The 20,393-nt window shown below is 42.6% G+C and overlaps 1 protein-coding gene across 5 annotated transcripts in view; it reads left to right on the forward strand.

Annotated features, from left to right (window-relative positions):
• The window catches only part of dnmt3ab (DNA (cytosine-5-)-methyltransferase 3 alpha b), a 79,693-nt gene that overhangs the window by 18,432 nt on the left and 40,868 nt on the right, over positions 1-20,393 (forward strand). For all 5 annotated transcript variants that reach the window (XM_024135063.2, XM_024135066.2, XM_024135065.2 and 2 more), the window contains exon 4: positions 5,069-5,522. In XM_024135063.2, coding sequence (XP_023990831.1) covers positions 5,069-5,522 — 454 coding nt within the window. The remainder of the gene's footprint in view (positions 1-5,068; positions 5,523-20,393) is intronic.

Raw genomic sequence — 20,393 nt, forward strand, 5'->3', positions numbered from 1 at the left:
AGCACTCACGTATGTAGCCATGAAGTGCTTTGAAAGGCTGGTCATGGCTCACATCAACATCATTATCCCAGAAACCCTAGACCCACTCCAATTTGCATACCGCCACAACAGATCCACAGTTGATGCAATCTCTATTGCACTCAACACTGCCCTTTCACACCTGGACAAAAGGAACACCTATGTGAGAATGCTATTCATTGACTGCAGCTCAGCGTTCAACACCATAGTGCTCTCAAAGCTCATCACTAAGCTAAGGACCCTGGGACCAAACACCTCCATCTGCAACTGGATCCTGGACTTCCTGACAGGCTGCCCCCAGGTGGTAAGGGTAGGGAACAATGCATCCGACACGCTGATCCTCAACACGGGGGCCCCTCAGGGGTGCGTGCTCAGTCCCCTCCTATACTCCCTGTTCACTCATGACTGCATGGCCAGGCACGACTCCAACACCATCATCAAGTTTGACGATGACACAACAGTGGTAGGCCTGATCACCGACAACAATGAGACAGCCTATAGGGAGGAGGTCAGAGACCTGACAGTGTGGGGCCAGGACAACAACCTCTCCCTCAACATGATCAAGACAAAGGAGATGATTGTGGACTATAGGAAAAGGAGGACTGAGCACGCCCCCATTCTCATTGACAGGACTGTAGTGGAACAGGTTGAGAGCTTCAAGTTCCTTGGTGTCCACATCACTAACAAACTATCATGGTCCAAACACACTAAGACAGTCATGAAGTGGGCACGACAAAGCCTATTCCCCCTCAGGAGACTGAAAAGATTTGGCATGGGTCCTCAGATCCTCAAAAGGTTCTACAGCTGCACCATCGATAGCATCCTGACTGGTTTCATCACTGCCTGGTATGGCAACTGCTCGGCCTCTGACCGCAAGACCCTACAGAGGGCAGTGTGTACGGCCCAGTACATCACTGGGGCCAAGCTTCCTGCCATCCACGACCTCTATACCATGCGGTGGCAGAGGAAGGCCCTACAAGTTGTCAAAGACTCCAGCCACCCAAGTCATAGACTGTTCTCTCTGCTACTGCATGGAAAGCGGTACCAGAGCGCCAAGTCTAGGTCCAAAAGGCTTTTTAACAGCTTCTACCCCCAAGCCATACGACTCCTGAACATCTAATCAAAAGGCTACCCACACCCCTCTTTCACGCTGCTGCTACTCTCTGTTTATAATCTATGCATAGTCACTTTAACTCTACCTACATGTACATATTACCTAAATGACCAGGCAGTGTCAGAGGAAGACCATAAAATTGTCAATGACTCCAGCCACCCTAGTCATAGGCTCTTCTATCTGCTACTGCACAGCTAGTGGTACCGATGCACCAGGTCTGGAACCAACAGGACCCCAAATCATAAAACTGATAGGTAGTTAACCATATACTGTAGCTAGCCAGACTATCTGCATTGACCTCTTTTTGCACAACTCTTTTGTCTCAACACATACTCCGCTGCTACTCTTATCTATCCGGTTGCCTAGCCACTTTATCCCTAGCTGTGTGTACATATCTACCTCAATTACCTCATACCCCTGCACACCGACTCGGTAATGGTACCCCGTTTACACAGCAAAGTTATCGTTACTCGTTGTGTATTTATTCCTTGTGTTATAATTGTTCCATTTTTTCCCCCCCAGCATTTTTTGGAAGGGCCCATGAGTAAGCATTTTACTGTTAGTCTACGCCTGTTGTTTATGACGCAGGTGACAAATAACATTTGATTTGATTTGAGTGACAATCTGGATCATATTACAGGCATTAGTCACAGATAGAAGCTTCCTCTTGAGAGGACAACTAGTTGCTAACCAGTCAATGTTCAGGTCACCCAGAAAATAGACCTCTCTGTTAACATCACACGCACTATCAAGCATTGGCACACATATTATCCAAATACAGACTGCTAGCAATTTGTGGCCTATAGTAGCACCCCAGAAGAAGAAGAGGAGGAAACACTAGATCCTACACCTGTGTGTGTCTGTATTTCTGTCTGTTTCTCACACTCTGCCTCTGTCTGTCTGGCCGTCTGTCCGCCTGTCTGACCGTCTGTCCATCTGAGACGATGGCTGCTTCAAAAGGACATTGTCAGTGTTGACAGACAGAGAAGGCATTCTCATCTCGTTAGACATGCCCTACTTTCCTCTGCTGTGACCCACTAATTGTCTCCGAGAACAAATTTGAACACTATTTTTAGGCAGTGGTCTAGCAGAGACACTGTGGTGACAAGACCCCTCCCCCATCTCTCTCAAATGTGGGTCTGTCTATAAACTAGGGTAAGCGTGACGATTTCTTGTAACAGCTGTTTATAAGTCATTGATAATAATCTGCCAATGTTTTTCATGTCATTACATTGAGCTATACGGGGGATCGTAGCTATATTAGTTAAGATTCACGAGTTGATTTAAATCCTATGTTTAACCCTTTACCATGAATGGTGTCTTGACGGATTTGTATGAAATCATGTGACATAAATCATTACTTTTCTGTCCCTGCATTTATGGTCGTGTAAATTGTCATTATATCATATATTAAGCATTAATCAGTTAAATTAGACATTGAACTTGAACCCTTTAATAATCCTGGATCTAGCTGTCGGACAGTTTTTTGTATAGAGATTACAGATATGCAGTGTAACTCTGTAACATTTCGTACCTCCTTATGTTACTGGGTGAAAACAGTTGTCATGGGCACACCAATCCCAAATAATAAATGTGATTGCAAAATCCAATGCTTTAAACCGATAAAGTCACCTTCCCTTGATACTTAAAACATGATCTGATCCAGGAAGGCATTTTCTGAATGGCAAACAGCTGTTGTGATGGCGCCTGCAATGCAACAACAGCCCAAGTGCTGGGAAAAAGGTGTTCGTGAAAGAATGTCGGGAATATGTTGGTGTCTCATTGATTACGCCGGTGAAGACAGTTGTGCCTGGATCAACGTTGGATCTAATATCCCGAGAGAATTGATGTTGATCATCTGTTGTAGTCTGCTTGATTTACAGCAGTATCCCGTTAGATTTAACAGAGAAGGCGTCAAGGTAACGTGTTCACGTTTTCATATGTTCTTGTGCCTCGGATTGGACACCGAGTCTACTGTGCGCAACCGTGTAGGATAGACTATTGCGCAACACCCAACGCTGTTCCGATGAATCATTCTGGATATAACGACAACAAATGACATAGCCTAGTGGGGGTTCTTCACAATATGATCTGGTAATGAAATAACATGACATACATTTTGTTTTCCATGTTACACCTTCAATTTTAAACATTTACAAGGGGCTTGGAGTAGCCTACATGAACTTGGAGTACTTGAATAGGCCTACCTTGAAAGTGAGACATTTCCTCCATTTGATGCTTAAAATGTCCTTCTAATTATTTTAGCCAATTTAGATGTTCTCCTGCTCCCTGATAATTATCCGTGGTTTCATTTTTTATCCGTTCTTGCGAGAGTTGTGTCCACTTTCGTTTGTTTCCCACCGCTTCAATTGGAGGGTGTTGTTGCGCTACTCTGTTGCGGTAAAACCATGTGAGGTGCTGGCTTCAACTTGACTTTCCATAGAAATCCTTCCGTTAAAAAAGGAACCAGGTCACTTTCTCATTGTTATAACAGTGATGGCGGGAATCAAGTGTTAAGATTAATGCTACTGGTATTCATGGCTGTATTATGCCATGAATACCAGTACATCACCAACTGATTTGTTGGTTAAAGGCTTGTACAGTAAGTAAGCATTTCACGGTAAGCTGTTGTATTCGGCGCATGTGACAAATACAGTTTGATTTGATTCAATGCCTGCGTCGGCCATACAGATAGGCAGCAGAGAAATCGGGTTCTATATTAGGCCCTAAATGTACAATTATATAAATTATACTATTTTATAACATTAAATTACTTGAAAAAGTCCCTGAAAGTCCTTGAATTTGACTTGCCAATGTCTGTATGAACCCTGCTTAAAGGATGTACACTGAGTGTACAAAACATTATGAACACCTGCTCTTTCCATGACATAGACTGACCAGGTGAATCCAGGTGAAAGCTATGATCCCTTTTGATGTCGCTCAATATTAGGAAGGTGTTCCTAATGTTTGGTGTACTCAGTGTATAGTTCTAAACCTATGTTGATGTATAGGTGGATCTATGGGCCAATTTGCATATATTCACTTTTATTCCTCTAAGTACACATGTGGAGCTGTATGAAAATCCTTTTTATTTTAGTTTCAAACCATTTAGAAATGTTTATCCCAATGTCACACGTAGGCCCCGTTATTTATAGGAAGACCCATGTCCTCTAAATAAATACATTTCCTCACTAAGAAGAGGTGTAAATCAGGTGATGTACTTATTTTAAAAGAGTATTGGCTTGACGTCAAGATATGATGTAGATATACAATGAAATAGATTTACAATGTCGTTAAATCACGCCCCGATAATCCCAGCCAGATGATCTTGTTTGTGTTTGCTACGGGGTCATTGGGTTCGGGAATCTCTGTGCTCCTGTTGGAACAGAGTAGTAAACACTTTTCTTTACAGATTGAAATGGTTTCCAGGGGCGAGTCCCCACGTCAATGTAGTATCCAAACAAAATTAAAGATTTCCTTCCTTTGACAAAAAGCCAACATTCCTCTCGTATTTCTGTGCTGCTGTAATGGGTTGGAGAACTCTACAAATGAGTTACAGCACTCAACGACTGCACAGCCAGTTGAGTTCACAGGGTTTCCGACTGTAACCCGTTCAGTGTTGAATAATACTATAACCAACAAAAGGTTATTTGTGCAGCGTTACTGTATCAACTCGGGTGTACAGCTACAATGGTTACGGGAGGGAGGCTAACAGGACCTCAGGCTATCGAAGCATGTGATACAAATATAGTGAATTGTGCTTTTCGTTCAACTAAAGGTTAAAGCGATGCAGTGGAATAGAATAGATATTACTTTATAATCCCCAAAGGGGACATTTTCAAACATTTCTAATAACGTGAAGTGATATGGCAATAATATCGACACTCAAATATAATCTTCCAATTGTCTTGATTTCTCTTCTTCCTTTGCCTGCAGGTGGAGGGCAGTGTGTCTGTGAAGGAGAGTGTGGCCGGAGGTGTGTGCAACAGTCGCACTGGGCTGGCAGCGGAGAGAGAGAGACAGTCCGTGTGTGTGGCGCAGGTGCACAATGGAGTCGTGAGCAGCGGGCACGCAGACAGAGACAGAACCCAGGCTGGTGCTCGCTGCTGCCCCAAGCAGGACAGGAAAGCTTCAGAGAAGAACGGGTTACCAGGCGCCCCTGGTACCCCCAGTTCCCCTGCCAGCCGGACCGAGGACGCCCCACCCGGACCCCACACCCTCCTATGTCAGAGCCGGATCCTGAGTCCCCCCTCCCTGGAGAACGGGTTTCTACTGAGCCGGGAGCCGAGCCGGGACGAGCAGGACGACTCTGAAAAGGACAAAGAGGAGACTCTGCCAACTCCGCCGCGCAAGAAACGAGGCAGGCGGAAACTGGAGCGCCCAACGAAATGTGAGTCGTGTCTCCTGCTCGGTTATATTATTATCTTCGTTCTCACTACTTTCTTGGCACAGCCAGCTCTGCTCTGGCACCACTGACGGCCAATGCCAAAGGAATGAAAATGAACAATGAGTGGATGTGAGCGGTTTCATGTTACTTGCTGTGGCCATTTTGAATTATTCTTTGGTCGTGATCAGTGTGGATGAATTTAACACAGTCATGTAGAACATTTTAAATAACTTGTAATAGAAAGGGAGAGAGCGAGAGAATCCTGCTCACTGCCAGTCTGTTGTCATGACGTAGAGATGAACCAATTTGCTAGCTTCCCCTCTCCCGCGTCGTGTTCATTAGGTCACACCATAGCAAAACTGGACAGGTGTTTCAGTTTGGTGCCTAATGAACTTTACCCTGGTCACCTCTGTGGCCCCCCTCTTATCTCTCTCCTCTCTCCTTCTCTCCCCTCTTCTCAGAGGTGCAGCCAGGCTCTGACCTCCGTCTTCCTCTCTCCCTCCCCCTCTCGCCCTCTTCTCTCCCATCCCCCTACACGCCCTCTGCAGCCTGGATGTGACCTTGATGAGGAGTAGAGTAAATAGAGCCCAGAGTAGAGAAGAGAGAGAGAGGAGAGCTTCCGTCTCCTGGCAACCTGCCTTCCTGCCCCTGTTCTGTTCTGTTGGGGCTGTGTGTGTGTGTGTGTGTGTGTGTGTGTGTGCTGGATATGTCTGGTGTGGAATGTGCTTCGTCTGTGGTGTGTGGTGGTGTGGTGTGTGTGTGTGGTGTGTGTGTTGTGTGTGTGTGTGTGTGTGTGCCCTTGTTCTGTAGGGGCCGTTGCTTCAGAGAAGAGCTCAGGCTCAGGGAGCAGGTCTGGTGTGTGTTGTTGTGGCCGCTGCTCCTTGCGCTCTGTTTGTGTGTGTGTGTGTGTCTCTGTCTCTGTCGGGGGCACGCCAGGTGGATGGCACACAGCCCAGAGCAGAGCCACTTACACACTGAGTCTGCACTCTAATAACCCGATACACACACTGCCCTACATGCCAGCTTCCTATCTAAATGTACCTCTCCAAAACTGCATTGCAAAATCCGTACTGGATGAATGATACAGGGAGCACATTCATTTGAAATGTAAATCACACTTTCACTGGAGTGAATAATACTGCTGTAGATAATTCTGTGTGATTATTCCGCATTCAATTAATACATTAGCTATAAATGGATTAATTAATTCATCTCAGAGGAAGAGAGCATGGTGGATGGATGGATAGATAGATGGAGGGATGAAGGGATGGATGGATAGATGGAGGGATGGAGCGAGGGATGGAGCGAGGGAGGGATGGAGCGATAGATAACAGGCTGAATGGAAGGAGGGGGTTCTGCCATCCATCTGAAGGGCACAGCAGAGGAAGTGTTGCAGCTTAGAGAGGAGGAGAAACAGAGGAAGTGCATGAGCGCTAGCAATACGAGAGCCGGAACACCCCCCCAAACTGGCAAGGTATAGGATACCTCCCAAATGGCACACTGTTCCTCATTTAGTGCACTTTATAGGGAATAGGGTACCATTTGGGACACAGGTATAGTAGCAGGTAGCCTAGTGGTTAAGAGCGTTGGGCCAGTAACCGAAGGGTCGCTGGTTCGAATCCCCGAGCCAGCAAGTTGGGAAAATCTGCCGTTCTGCCCTTGAGCATGGCAGTTAACCCCGAACAACAACTGTTCCCCGGGCACCGATGACATAGACGCAGATAAAGGTAGCCCCCCCCCCCCACGGACCTCTCTGATTCATAGGGGGCGGGTCAAATGTGGAAGATGCATTCAGTTGTGCAACTGACTGGATATCCCCTGTGCGTGACGCCAGCCAACTCTCCCTTCTCTCCTCTCCTTGCACCGCAACAGAAACACCCTGATCTTGGTAGCCCCCCACTCTGCCTGCCTCACCCACTTGTTATGTAGTAACTTATTCACATTGAGGAAGCACAGAGAGAGGGGGGAGAGAGTAGAGAGACAGAGAAAAACAGAGAGGGGGAGAAGCGAGGTGGAGGCAGAAATAGAGAGTTTACACAAGGGACCAAGTTGAAGAGAGACAGAGAGAGAAAAAAAGAGAGAGGATCATGGTCTATTGTGTCTAGGGTACTTCAGTGACAACACCAGGATAGTCGAAGGAGAAAACATGGGCTTGTTTCCCAAATGGCATCTATTATCATATAGTGCACTACTTTTGACCAGGGCCCATTTGGGCCAAAGCCATGCTATAAGGACACTGCCTCGGACCTCTCAGAGCTCAAGTGTTGTAATGGGGCTGAATGATACAACTCTTAAGGCTACTGTGTTTGTTTAAACTGGGCCGAAATTAGTCTATGGTAATAATGGGGTTTTATTCTGTGTTTATCATTGTGTCAAACTGTTACGTGCAGCAGCTACATGCAATATTGTTTTACATTTTCAATAGACATTGAAGGCTGATATGAAAACAATGTATCGTTTTTGTTAAGGAGTGCCGTGTCACCCCTGTTCCACAAATGCGAACATTGCAACTATGTTTAACAAGAGAACCGACACATGTGCAACTATGGGGCATAACAGATGGAGTTGGCTTAGAACAGTGGTCACCCACCTTGAAGATCAAATTCTGAGTCAAAATGCCATTTTTTTTTTTTTTTATTATTTTTTTTTTACATGACTTAGAATACATTAACCAATAAAAAACATTTCTGTAGCAATGAGGTTTGTACAGTAGGCTATAGACCCAATACATTATCACTGCATATTGGCTATGCTTGAATTGTCCTGCCAATGTTGTTCTTCTCAGACCATTTTTTCAATGTTAATTAAAAAAAGAAATTACAGTAGGTATATGATCACACCGGTAATAGAGAATTTGTTGCATTACTTGGCTAAGTGAGGATAATAATGTGCCTATTTTTTTTTTTACTGGACTTATGGCCTGAATCTGATGGTGAGTCTGATGCCCCGTTTACATCGTGACGTATTTCATTACGCCGTATGTCATCTTCACAGAGTCTTGCCTCGCTACTGAAAGGACAAGTGTAGTGTTTGTAATACAAGATGGAGGACAGCCTGTCTCGTCAGAGATGTATTTATTTTGAGAGATTGCAAAATATGACCTTTTCATTCAAGACAAGATAAATGTATTGTTTCAGGTGATAATAAAACAGATTTTGTTTAGTTATTTCCTAGCTAGCTAAACGCTAGGCTAGGTTGAAGATACCATTGTATTTAGCGACCTCCACCTAATATTATCAAAAACCAACATCATTACCATCACAGTAAACTTAAACGGGAGGCAAACAGTCATATAATATAATTGGCTTAACAGCCAATGTGTATTATTTAACATTACTATTAAAATAGTACACACTTATAGCGATGGGTAATTGTTTTTAAGTTGCTAGCTATCCCATAAAGCCATCACTGAATACCACATACTGTGTGTTCATCTTCTCTGGTTTGGTAACTTCCGACAGACTCTGACTGGACTGAAGAAGACGCAAAGTTCTAAAAATGTCAAAGTATGCAGCGTAAGGGGGCGTTCAACCATAAGGGGACGTTCAACCATAAGGGGGCGTTCAACCATAAGGGGGCGTTCAACCATAAGGAAGCGTTGCGTTTCCACTCTGTTCTGGAAGTCCCCGTTAAAATGCATGACATCCGGCACAATATAAACGGAGTGCTTATGGGTGATGTGAACGAGGATTGAGGGGAGGGAAGGAGCAGCGTAGCACTGTGTTATTTCTTCCTCATGCACCGATTCATGTTGTTACTCCTATGAGAAAGTGAAATGTTCCTCGATATTAAAAGAAGACACAAGCCGTTCATCATAACAACGCAAGCTTATGCTTATACTCAAGCTTATAACACGTTGCTATACTCATTCATTTCAGCTGCAGTGCTGGTTGTAGCATGAGTGGAAGTAGGGGGAACACATTTTCTGGCTCATAAAAGTGTTAAACAAAGTGTTGACAGTGCTGAATAACAACTTAAACTTACTCATAAATACAGCAGCTCTTTGCTGTATTTGTTGAGTCTCTAGCTATGGTTTTAAAGGTTTTTCAATCTCACATGATCAACTTTGCTGTTCGTTCGAGGCTTCTTTTTACAGCTCGAGGAAACTGTGCAGACGCAGTGATCTGAGCTATCTGATTGGCCAGCGGTAGGCCTATAGAGGCACTTGATTTGTTCGCTGGGCCTGCCGGATAGGTGGAGTTCTAGGAAACACTTTGCCTTCCCGGTGCCGGGGCTGTTGAATCAAGTGCACCAACCGCTAACAAAGCAAAATTAAGAAAAATAAAAGGAACGCTTTATCGTTGTTTTTTTTTACCGAAATGTTTGGTCATTGACTAATTCCTCGTCTTCAATGTTTATTGAAAACATAAATCAATTTGAACAATAAGCACTTGTTGTGTCTCAAATAGAGGTCGACCGGAATTAGGGCCATAAACATCAATGCCTTTCTTAAAATCAATACACAGAAGTATATTTTTTTATACCTGCATATTTAGTTAAAAGAAGTTCATGTTAGCAGGCAATATTAACTAGGGTAATTGTGTCACTTCTCTTGCGTTCAGTGCAAGCAGAGTGCGGGTATATGCAACAGTTTGGGCCGCCTGGCTCATTGCGAACTAATTTGGCAGAATTTTACATAATTATTCCATAACATTGAAGGTTGTGCAATGTAACAGAAATATTTAGACTTAGGGTTGCCACCCTTCCGATAAAATACGGAACGGTTCTGTATTTCACTGAAAAAATAAACATTTTGTTTTCGAAATTATAGTGTCCGGATTTGACCATATTAATGACCAAAGGCTTGTATTTCTGTGTTTATTATATTATAATTAAGTCTATGATTTGATATTTGATAGCGGTGGTAGGCAGCAACAGGCTCGTAAGCATTAATCCAAACAGCACTTTACTGCGTTTGCCAGCAGCTCTTCTCAATGCTTGAAGCACAGCGCTGTTTATGACTTCAAGCCTATCAACTCCTGAGATTAGGCTGGCAATACTAAAGTGCCTATAAGAACATCCAATAGTCAAAGGTATATGAAATACAAATGGTATAGAGAGAAATAGTTGACGCATCATAATTCCTAACTGGGAATATTGAAGAACTGGGAATATTGAACCACCAGCTTTCATATGTTCTCATGTTCTGAGCAAGGAACTTAAACGTTAGCTTTTTTACATGGCACATATTGCACTTTTACTTTCTTCTCCAACACTGTGTTTTTGCACTATTTAAACCAAATTGAACATGTTTCATTATTTATTTGAGACTAAATGCATTATTTATGTATTATATTAAGTTAAATAAAAGTGTTAATTGTTCATTCAGTATTTTTGTAATTGTCTTATTACAATATATACAGTGGGGAACAAGTATTTGATACACTGCCGATTTTGCAGGTTTTCCTACTTACAAAGCAGTAGAGTCTGTAATTGTTATCAAGGTAACTTCAACTGTGAGAGACGGAATCTAAAACAAAAATCCAGAAAATCACATTGTATGATTTTTAAGTAATTAATTTGCATTTTATTGCATGACATAAGTATTTGATCATCAGAAAAGCAGAACTTAATATTTGGTACAAAACCTTTGTTTGCAATTACAGAGGATCATACGTTTCCTGTAGTTCTTGACCAGGTTTGCACACACTGCAGCAGGGATTTTGGCCATCTCCCTACAGATCTTCTCCAGATCCTTCAGGTTTCGGGCTGTCGCTGGGCAATACGGACTTTCAGCTCCCTCCAAAGATTTTCTATTGGTTCAGGTCTGGAGACTGGCTAGGCCACTCCAGGACCTTGAATGCTTCTTACGGAGCCACTCCTTAGTTGCCATGGCTGTGTGCTTCGTGTCGTTGTCATGCTGGAAGACCCAGCCACGCCATCTTCAATGCTCTTACTGAGGAAGGAGGTTGTTGGCCAAGATCTCGCGATACAGGCCCCATCCATCCTCCCCCAATACGGTGCAGTCGTCCTGTCCCCTTTGCAGAAAAGCATCCCAAAGAATGATGTTTCCACCTCCATGCTTCAGGTTGGATGGTGTTCTTGGGGTTGTACTCATACTTCTTCTTCCTCCAAACACGGCGAGTGGAGTTAGACCAAAAAGCTCTATTTTTGCTCATCACACACATGACCTTCTCCCATCCTCCTCTGATCATCCAGATGGTCATTGGCAAACTTCAGACGGGCCTGGACATGCACTGGCTTAAGCAGGGGGACCTTGCGTGCGCTGCAGGATTTTAATCCATTACGGCGTAGTCTGTTACTAATGGTTTTCTTTGAGACTGTGGTCCCAGCTCTCTTCAGGTCATTGACCAGGTCCTGCCGTGTAGTCTGGGCTATCCCTCACCCTTCCTTCATGATCAATTGATGCCCCACAGTGAAATCTTGCATGGAGCCCCAGACCGACGGTGAATTGACCGTCATCTTAACTTCTTCCATTTTCTAATAATTGCGCCAACAGTTGTTTCCTTCTCACCAAGCTGCTTGCCTATTGTCCTAGCCCATCCCCAGCCTTGCAGGTCTACAATTTTATCCCTGATGTCCTTACACAGCTCTCTCGGCCATTGTGGAGAGGTTGGAATCTGTTTGATTGAGTGTGTGGACAGGTGTCTTTTATACAGGTACGAGAACATGCAAAATACAGGTAATGAGTGGAGAACAGGACTCTTAAAGAACTAACACAATGTGAGAGCCGGAATTCTTACTGGTGGTAGGTGATCAAATACTATGTCATGCAATAAAATGCAAATATGATTTAAAAATCATACAATGTGATTTTCTGGATTTTTGTTTTAGATTCCGTCTCTCACAGTTGAAGTGTACCTATGATAKAAATTACAGACCTCTACATGCTTCGTAAGTAGGAAAACCTGCAAAATCGGCAGTGTATCAAATACTTGTTCTCCCCACTGTATATATACAAAAATCGGCATCGGCTTTTTTTGGTCCTCCAATAATCAGTATCGGCGTTGAAAAATCATAATCTGTCGACCTCTAGTCTCAAATACTTCGTTACAGTAGGTAGTTAGCTAGATAGCTAATTTTAGCCATATTGGCATTGACATCAAATCAGTCAAAACACCTCAAAACAAGACATGGTATCAAGAACAACATGAAACTAGCTAAAAACTAGTCACATACGATTCTCCACATGGCAGTTTCTTGTCATTTTTTGTAATTATCTGGCCATCCAGAATCACAACAACTCACAGACATCTGCCCCCATTTAAGCGTGAGCATGATTTTCATGACGTTGTCAGCTAACCTATCTATAAAGACATGTAATTGTTGTTGTAAGTGTTTGTGAGGGAGTGACTTTTCGCTTGGCCCTTCTCCCTCGCTCAGCCTCTTGCTGCTGTAATGTGTGTGGTTAAAAACTCTTCATGAATCATGAATCCTAGTGACCTAGTGAGTCTTCTAGTTTTCTAGTTGGGTAGCATCCATGCTCCTTGGCTAACCTCTACTCTGCTCTGCTGAGCGCAGGCAAGCAAACAATGCTGCTTAGTAATGGCTAACACGCCTTTGTAGTTACAGCAGACCTGGGTTCAAATACTATTCAAAATCATTTTAAATACTTTATCTGGGCTTGATTGAGCTTGCTCGGTATAATGTAACCAATAGAATAGTTGCAGAAGTACAAGCCCCGCCCATATGGCACTCCAGACAGGCTAGAGCAAGTGCCAAAAGTATTTGAAATATTTTGAGTAGTGTTTGAACCCAGGGCTGACGTACAGACCTCAGTAACTCACTTTATTCAACACCAGATATGTGGGAAAACCCCATGACTGCGTTCCAAATTGCACTCTATTCCCTATGTAGTTCACTACATTTGACCAGGACCCATAGGGCTCTGGTCAAAAGTAGTGCACTATGTAAGATATAGGGTGCCATTTGGGAAAACCGATAGTTTCAGAAGTGAGATTTGATAGTATTAGTGGAGGAGAGGGAGTAGGCTTAGCTACATTTTATTACTGGAGGCTAGAGGAAATATGTTTTGTGCAGCATTTAGCCTACAGGAAGTGTGTCAGTTTCCTTTTCTGTACAGTTTTATCACACTACCAACGACAATTTGGCTTTGTACCTTCAAGCCAGGTATAGTGTTGGAGGTACAGTGGGGCAAAAAAGTATTTAGTCAGCCACCAATTGTGCAAGTTCTCCCACTTAAAAAGATGAGAGAGGCCTGTAATTTTCATCATAGGTACACTTCAACTATGACAGACAAAATGAGGGGGGGGGAAATCACATTGTAGGATTTTTAATGAATTTATTTGCAAATTATGGTGGAAAATAAGTATTTGGTCACCTACAAACAAGCAAGATTTCTGGCTCTCACAGACCTGTAACTTCTTCTTTAAGAGGCTCCTATGTCCTCCACTCGTTACCTGTATTAATGGCACCTGTTTGAACTTGTTATCAGTATAAAAGACACCTGTCCACAACCTCAAACAGTCAGACTCCAAACTCCACTATGGCCAAGACCAAAGAGCTGTCAAAGGACACCAGAAACAAAATTGTAGACCTGCACCAGGCTGGAAGACTGAATCTGCAATAGGTAAGCAGCTTGGTTTGAAGAAATCAACTGTGGAGCAATTATTAGGAAATGGAAGACATACAAGACCACTGATAATCTCCCTGATCTGGGGCTCCACGCAAGATCTCACCCCGTGGGGTCAAAATGATCACAAGAACGGTGAGCAAAAATCCCAGAACCACACGGGGGGACCTAGTGAATGACCTGCAGAGAGCTGGGACAAAGTAACAAAGCCTTACCATCAGTAACACACTACGCCGCCAGGGGCTCAAATCCTGCAGTGCCAGACATGTCCCCCTGCTTAAGCCAGTACATGTCCAGGCCCGTCTGAAGTTTTGCTAGAGAGCATTTGGATGAATCCAGAAGAAGATGGAGAATAGTCATATGGTCAGATGAAACCAAATAGAACTTTTTGGTAAAAAACTCAACTCGTCGTGTTTGGAGGACAAGAATGCTGAGTTGCATCCAAAAGAACACTATATCTACTGTGAAGCATCGGGTGGAAACATCATGCTTTGGGCTGTTTTTTCTGCAACGGACCAGAACGACTGATCCGTGTAAAGGAAAGAATGAATGGGGCCATGTATCGTGAGATTTTGAGTGAAAACCTCCTTCCATCAGCAAGGGCATTGAAGATGAAACGTGGCTGGGTCTTCAGCATGACAATGATTCCAAACACACCGCAAGCCGGGCAACGAAGGAGTGGGCTTCGTAAGAAGATTCAAGGCCTGGAGTGGCCTAGCCAGTCTCCAGATCTCAACGCCATAGAAAATCTTTGGAGGGAGTTGAAAGTCCGTGTTGCACAGCAACAGCCCCAAAACATCACTGCTCTAGAGGAGATCTGCATATAGGAATGGCCAAAATACCAGCAACAGTGTGTGAAAACCTTGTGAAGCTTACAGAAAACGTTTGACCTCTGTCATTGCAACAAAGGGTATATAAAAAGTATTGAGATAAACTTTTGTTATTGACCAAATACTTATTTTCCACATAATTTGCAAATAAATTCATTAAAAATCCTACAATGTGATTTTCTGGATTTTTTTTCTCATTTTGTCTGTCATAGTTGAAGTGTACCTATGATGAAAATTACAGGCCTCTCTCATATTTTTAAGTGGGAGAACTTGCACAATTGGTGGCTGACTAAATACTTTTTTGCCCCACTGTATATGTTGAGGCTCAGGGCTCTATTTTCTATCCACACGCTCACACACATGAACACACACACACACAGGATAGACATTTTCAACTAAACCATGTGCTCAAACAGGAAATGCAATACATATTTATTTGGGGTGAGGTGTAGATAGGAAACATACAGAAACATTCAGTCAGGCCAAGGAGTTGATACATATAGGAGTGATTAGGAGATTAGTTTCCAGTGTACTTCATTTGATAGTGCCCTTATGTTGAAGTAGTGAAGAAAAGTGCTGAGGCTACTATCACTGCTATTACTATTCCAATGAAGTGGAACGACATTGTTGCAGAATTCATGCAGAAAGTTGTGATTCATTATGAAGGAGGCAGAGGGTTTTAACCCTATCCCAAAGCGTAACCTTTACCTTAACCATTTGGAATGAGTGCCTAACCTTAACCCTTAATGTAGTGCACATAGGTGCCATTGCCTGCCGTTTCGCCCTTGAGCAAGGTAACGCTACTTAACCCCCCACAACAACAGCTCCCCGAGCGCCCAATGTGGCAGCCCCCGCACCTCTCCAAAACCTCTATATGTATGCGTGTCTTTCGGAGGGGTTGGGTTAAAAGCGGAAGCACAATTTCGGTTGGACCTTGTGTGCAATTAACTAACAAGGTGACCTTCATGTTAACGTAATCAACATGGCATGTACCATTGACCACCAGTTGGTGTAGCGCACATGTCCACACTAGCCCGATTTCATCAAGTGCGTGGAGATCGCAGTAGAGATTTCATGTGGGCCTACAGTCACACGAGAGAAGCAGTGAGTATGTTACAGTGTTGTTGTTTTTTCTGCTTAGTGTCAAGGGGTTGTGAGGTGGGAGGAGCTATGGTAATAGCAGCCAGCTGTGGCTCTCATCTCCACTCCTCTCCACTCCCCCTCTTCTCTTCCCTCCACTCTCCTCCCCTCTCCTCCCCTGATGGTATGTCGGGGGGGATAGAAAGTCACAGTGTGTAAAAATAGAAATCATCCCAAATCAAACATTAGATACTGTTAAAACATTCGCATGGAGAAAAGAACCAGGTCTGGACGGATTTCCCATAAAATTGTATTCAACATTCTGGGACAAAGTAGTGCCCTATTTACTCAAATGACAACACGTGTCACTCAATTCAGTACTTCCTGGTTCCATGTATCAAACAGTTATTTCCTTTATATTAAAACAGAAACATCTGGAGAGTCCCCTGCAGATTACAGACCTATACAGTAAGTTAAATCAGTTGTGAATAAAATAGCAACAAAACTCATAAGCAACAGAATAGCAAAAGTCTTGCCAGACCTGATACATATTAATCCAATGGGATTCATTAAAAAATAGATAGTTAGAAACAAATACAACAACATGTTTTAGTATAATACAATACGCAAAAAAACAAGATGTAGATGTATCAATATTGGCTGTTGGTGCTGAAAAGGCTTTCGACCATCTTGTATGGCCTTTTCTATTCAAAACTTTGGAAGCCTTCAACTTTCCAGCTAAAATATAAAAAAATCATACAAATATTATATAAATGTCCGAAAGCAAAAATATACACAAAAAAACATCTGATGAATTCGCTTTAGAAAGGGGCACAAGACAGGGATGTTTTCTCTCCTCTCTCCTGTTTGCACTTAGGTTGGCATTTATTGTCATGAATCTTGCCCTGGAGGCTGCTCTGTAGGGTTGTCACTAGCTGGTACAGCCACAAAGTCATAACCCTAACCCTAACCTTAACCACACTGCTGACCCTAATGCCTAACCCTATCCTTAAATTAAGACCAAAAAGCACATTTTTGTTTGCATGAAATGTTACAATACAGCCAATTTTGACTTTTCAACTGGCCCATCAAGCTGAAATCGCTCAGTTCTGCCTCCAGGGCAAGATTCATGACAATAAATGTCAACCTGCTGTTTGCACTGGCAATTGAACCGCTTGCAGAAAGAATTAGACAGGACCCAAACGTAACAGGTATCGGTATTGGTAAGCATGAATATCAACTAAATGTATTTGCGGACGATCTCCTGATATACCTGACATACCTGATATTTTCAGAATACTCTAAAATCTCCGGATATTAAAACCCACCCCTATAGAATAATCCTCCGATAGCTTTTCAGATTTCACTGATAAATTGCCCACATGGAAAACTAAAGGCACAGAAACCGTAAATTACTTGGTAATGGGAAATACAATAATTTCCATGACAGAATTAAAAAGCAAGTTTGAACAGACTAATATAGAGATTTTCAAATATATGCAACTTAAAAGTTTTATATCACAAAATGTCGATCTGAAATCTTTTTGGACATCAGATCAATGTTTAGGGAATCCTATTTGATTCCCGAAAATGATACTCGTATGATAGGTAAGATATGCAAACATTGCAGAGAGCCTATCCAACTGACAATCTCTGAGAAAAAATATTGGAACCAAGACCTAAAAAGAACTGATATTGGCACAAAATGGAGGGAGTGTTGGAACATAACTAATGAGATTACAGTTAATGAAAATGTATGCATAATCCAGTATAAACAAATGTATAGAATTGATTATACAAGAGACAAAATTCACAAATTCTACAGCACAACGACAGAGTCATGTCTTAAGTGTAAAACAAACAAAGACTCAATAACTCACACCTCCTGGGAGTGCTATAAAGTCCAAAAGTTATGGTCGGAGGTAGAAAGTTGGCTATCAGAATTTCTACAATTTAAGTTGACTTTTAATCCATCTATCTGCATTTTTCAAGACATGTCTTATGAATGTGCGGTGAGATACCTAATGCGTTGGGTAATTATTTTTGAAAAATGTTTTACTTAAAAACTGGAAATCTAATGATCCTCCTTCGTTTAAGCGGCAATCCGCAGTAGAAACAATAACAAAGTGTTTTCCCCACCCCTGTTTCGGGTAAAAAGCTGAGTGGTTGGGCTGATTAAATGTAACCACTCTCAAATTCATAGACAGTCATGCAAGGACTGACCATCCATGATATCAAAATAGTTTTAACCATGTTTTGGGGCTATAGAGTTATTGTTTACATGTACTTTTTTTTACAGACATTGGAGTAAAACAAGCTTATATTTTGGGTTCTGATGGGGTATGACAGTTTAACTAAGCACTTATGCATTTATAAGTTATATTCTTCAAGAATCAATTTTTGTATTTATTAGTGTTCCCTATTAGCTGCAGCCAAGGCCGCAGCTGCTCTTCCTAGGGTCCAAACACATCAAAGCACTTACATTACGCATAAAACAAAAGACTAAACAGTACATAATTATTACACCACTGTGTATCTACAATACAAAATGTATAATACCACCATACAACAATATTACAATGTACGTATGTGTAGAGTGCGTGTTGTAGCGTGTGTGTTCGTATATGTGTATCTGTACCTGTGTGTATGTATCTCTCTTCACAGTCCCCGCTGTTCCATAAGAGGTATTTTTATCCTTTTTTAAAATCTGATTCTACTGCTTGCATCAGTTAACTGATGTGGAATAGAGTTCCATGTAGTCTTGGTTCTATGAAGTACTGTGCGCCTCCCATAGTCTGCTCTTGACTTGGTGATTTTGGAGAGACCTCTGGAGGCATGTCTTGTGGGGTATGGGTGTCTGAGCATTGGGATAGTAGTTTAAACAGACAGCTCATGCATTCAGCACGTCAACACTTCTTACAAAAACAAGTAGTGATGAAGTCAATCTCTCCTCCACTTTGAGCCATGAGAGATTTACTTGCATGTTATCAACGTTAGCTCTCTGTGTACATTTAAGGGCCAGCCGTGCTGTCCTGTTCCGAGCCAATTGTAATTTACCGAGGTCCCTCTTTTTGGCACCTGACCACACGACTGAACAGTAGTCCAGGTGCGATAAAACTAGGGCCGTAGGACCTGCCTTGTTGATAGTGTTTTTAAGAAGGCAGCGACACACTTTATTATGGACGGACTTCTCCCCATTTTAGCTGCTATTGTATCAACATGTTTTGACCATGACAGTTGAATTTGTAACATGTGCCGAATACAACAGGTGTAGACCTAACAGTGAAATGCTTACTTACAAGCCCATAACCAACAATGCAGTTTTAAGAGAAAAAAAGTGTGAAGAAAGTATTTACTAAAATAAACTGAAGGGAAAAAAGGGGAAAAAAAGAAAATAAGAAGACTTTTTTCCCCCAATAACTAATAATTAAGGAGCAACAATAAAATAACAGTAGCGAAGCTATATACAGGAGGTACTGGTACAGAGTCAATGTGCGGAGGCACCGGTTAGTCGAGGTAACTGAGGTAATATGTAGGTAGAGGTAAAGTGACTATGCATGGCTAATAAACAGAGAGTAGCAGCAGTGTAAAAATGAGGGTGTGGTGGGGATAATGCAAATAGTTTGGGTAGCCATTTGATTAACTGTTTAGCAGTCTTATGGCTTGGGGGTAGAAGCTATTAAGAAGCCTTTTGGACCTAGACTTGGCGCTCCGGTACCGCTTGCCGTGCGCAAGCAGAGAGAACAGTCTATCACTAGGGTGGCTGGAGTCCTTGGCAATTTGTTGGGCCTTCCTCTGACACCGCCTGGTATAGAGGTCCTGGATGGCAAGAAGCTTGGCCCCAGTGATGTACTGGGCCGTATGCACTACCCTCTGTAGTGCCTTGCGGTCGGGGGCCGAGCAATTGCCATACCAGGCGGTGATGCAACAAGTCAGGATGCTCTTGATGGTGCAGCTGTAGAACTTTTTGAAGATCTGAGGACCCAAATCTTTTCAGTCTTTTGAGGGGGAATAGGTGTTGTCATGCCCTCTTCACCAGCAGTTTAGTCACCTCAACTTGCTCAATTTCCACATTATTCATCACAGTATTTAGTTGAGGTTTAGGGTTTAGTGAATGATTTGTCCCAAATACAATGCTTTTAGTTTTTTAAATATTTAGGACGAACTTATTCCTTGCCACCCTTTCTGAAACTAACTGCAGCTCTTTGTTAAGTGTTGCAGTAATTTCACTAACTGTAGTAGCTGATGTGTATAGTGTTGAGTCATCCGCATATATAGACACACTGGCTTTACTCAAAGCCAGTGGCATGTCATTAGTAATGATTGAAAAAGTAAGGCCTATATTATGTTGGAGAGGCTTCCATTAAAGAACACCCTCTGTGTTCTGTTAGACATTTAACTCTTTATCCA

Source organism: Salvelinus sp. IW2-2015, unplaced genomic scaffold (assembly GCF_002910315.2).
Source record: "Salvelinus sp. IW2-2015 unplaced genomic scaffold, ASM291031v2 Un_scaffold37, whole genome shotgun sequence".
Classification (NCBI taxonomy): domain Eukaryota; kingdom Metazoa; phylum Chordata; class Actinopteri; order Salmoniformes; family Salmonidae; genus Salvelinus; species Salvelinus sp. IW2-2015.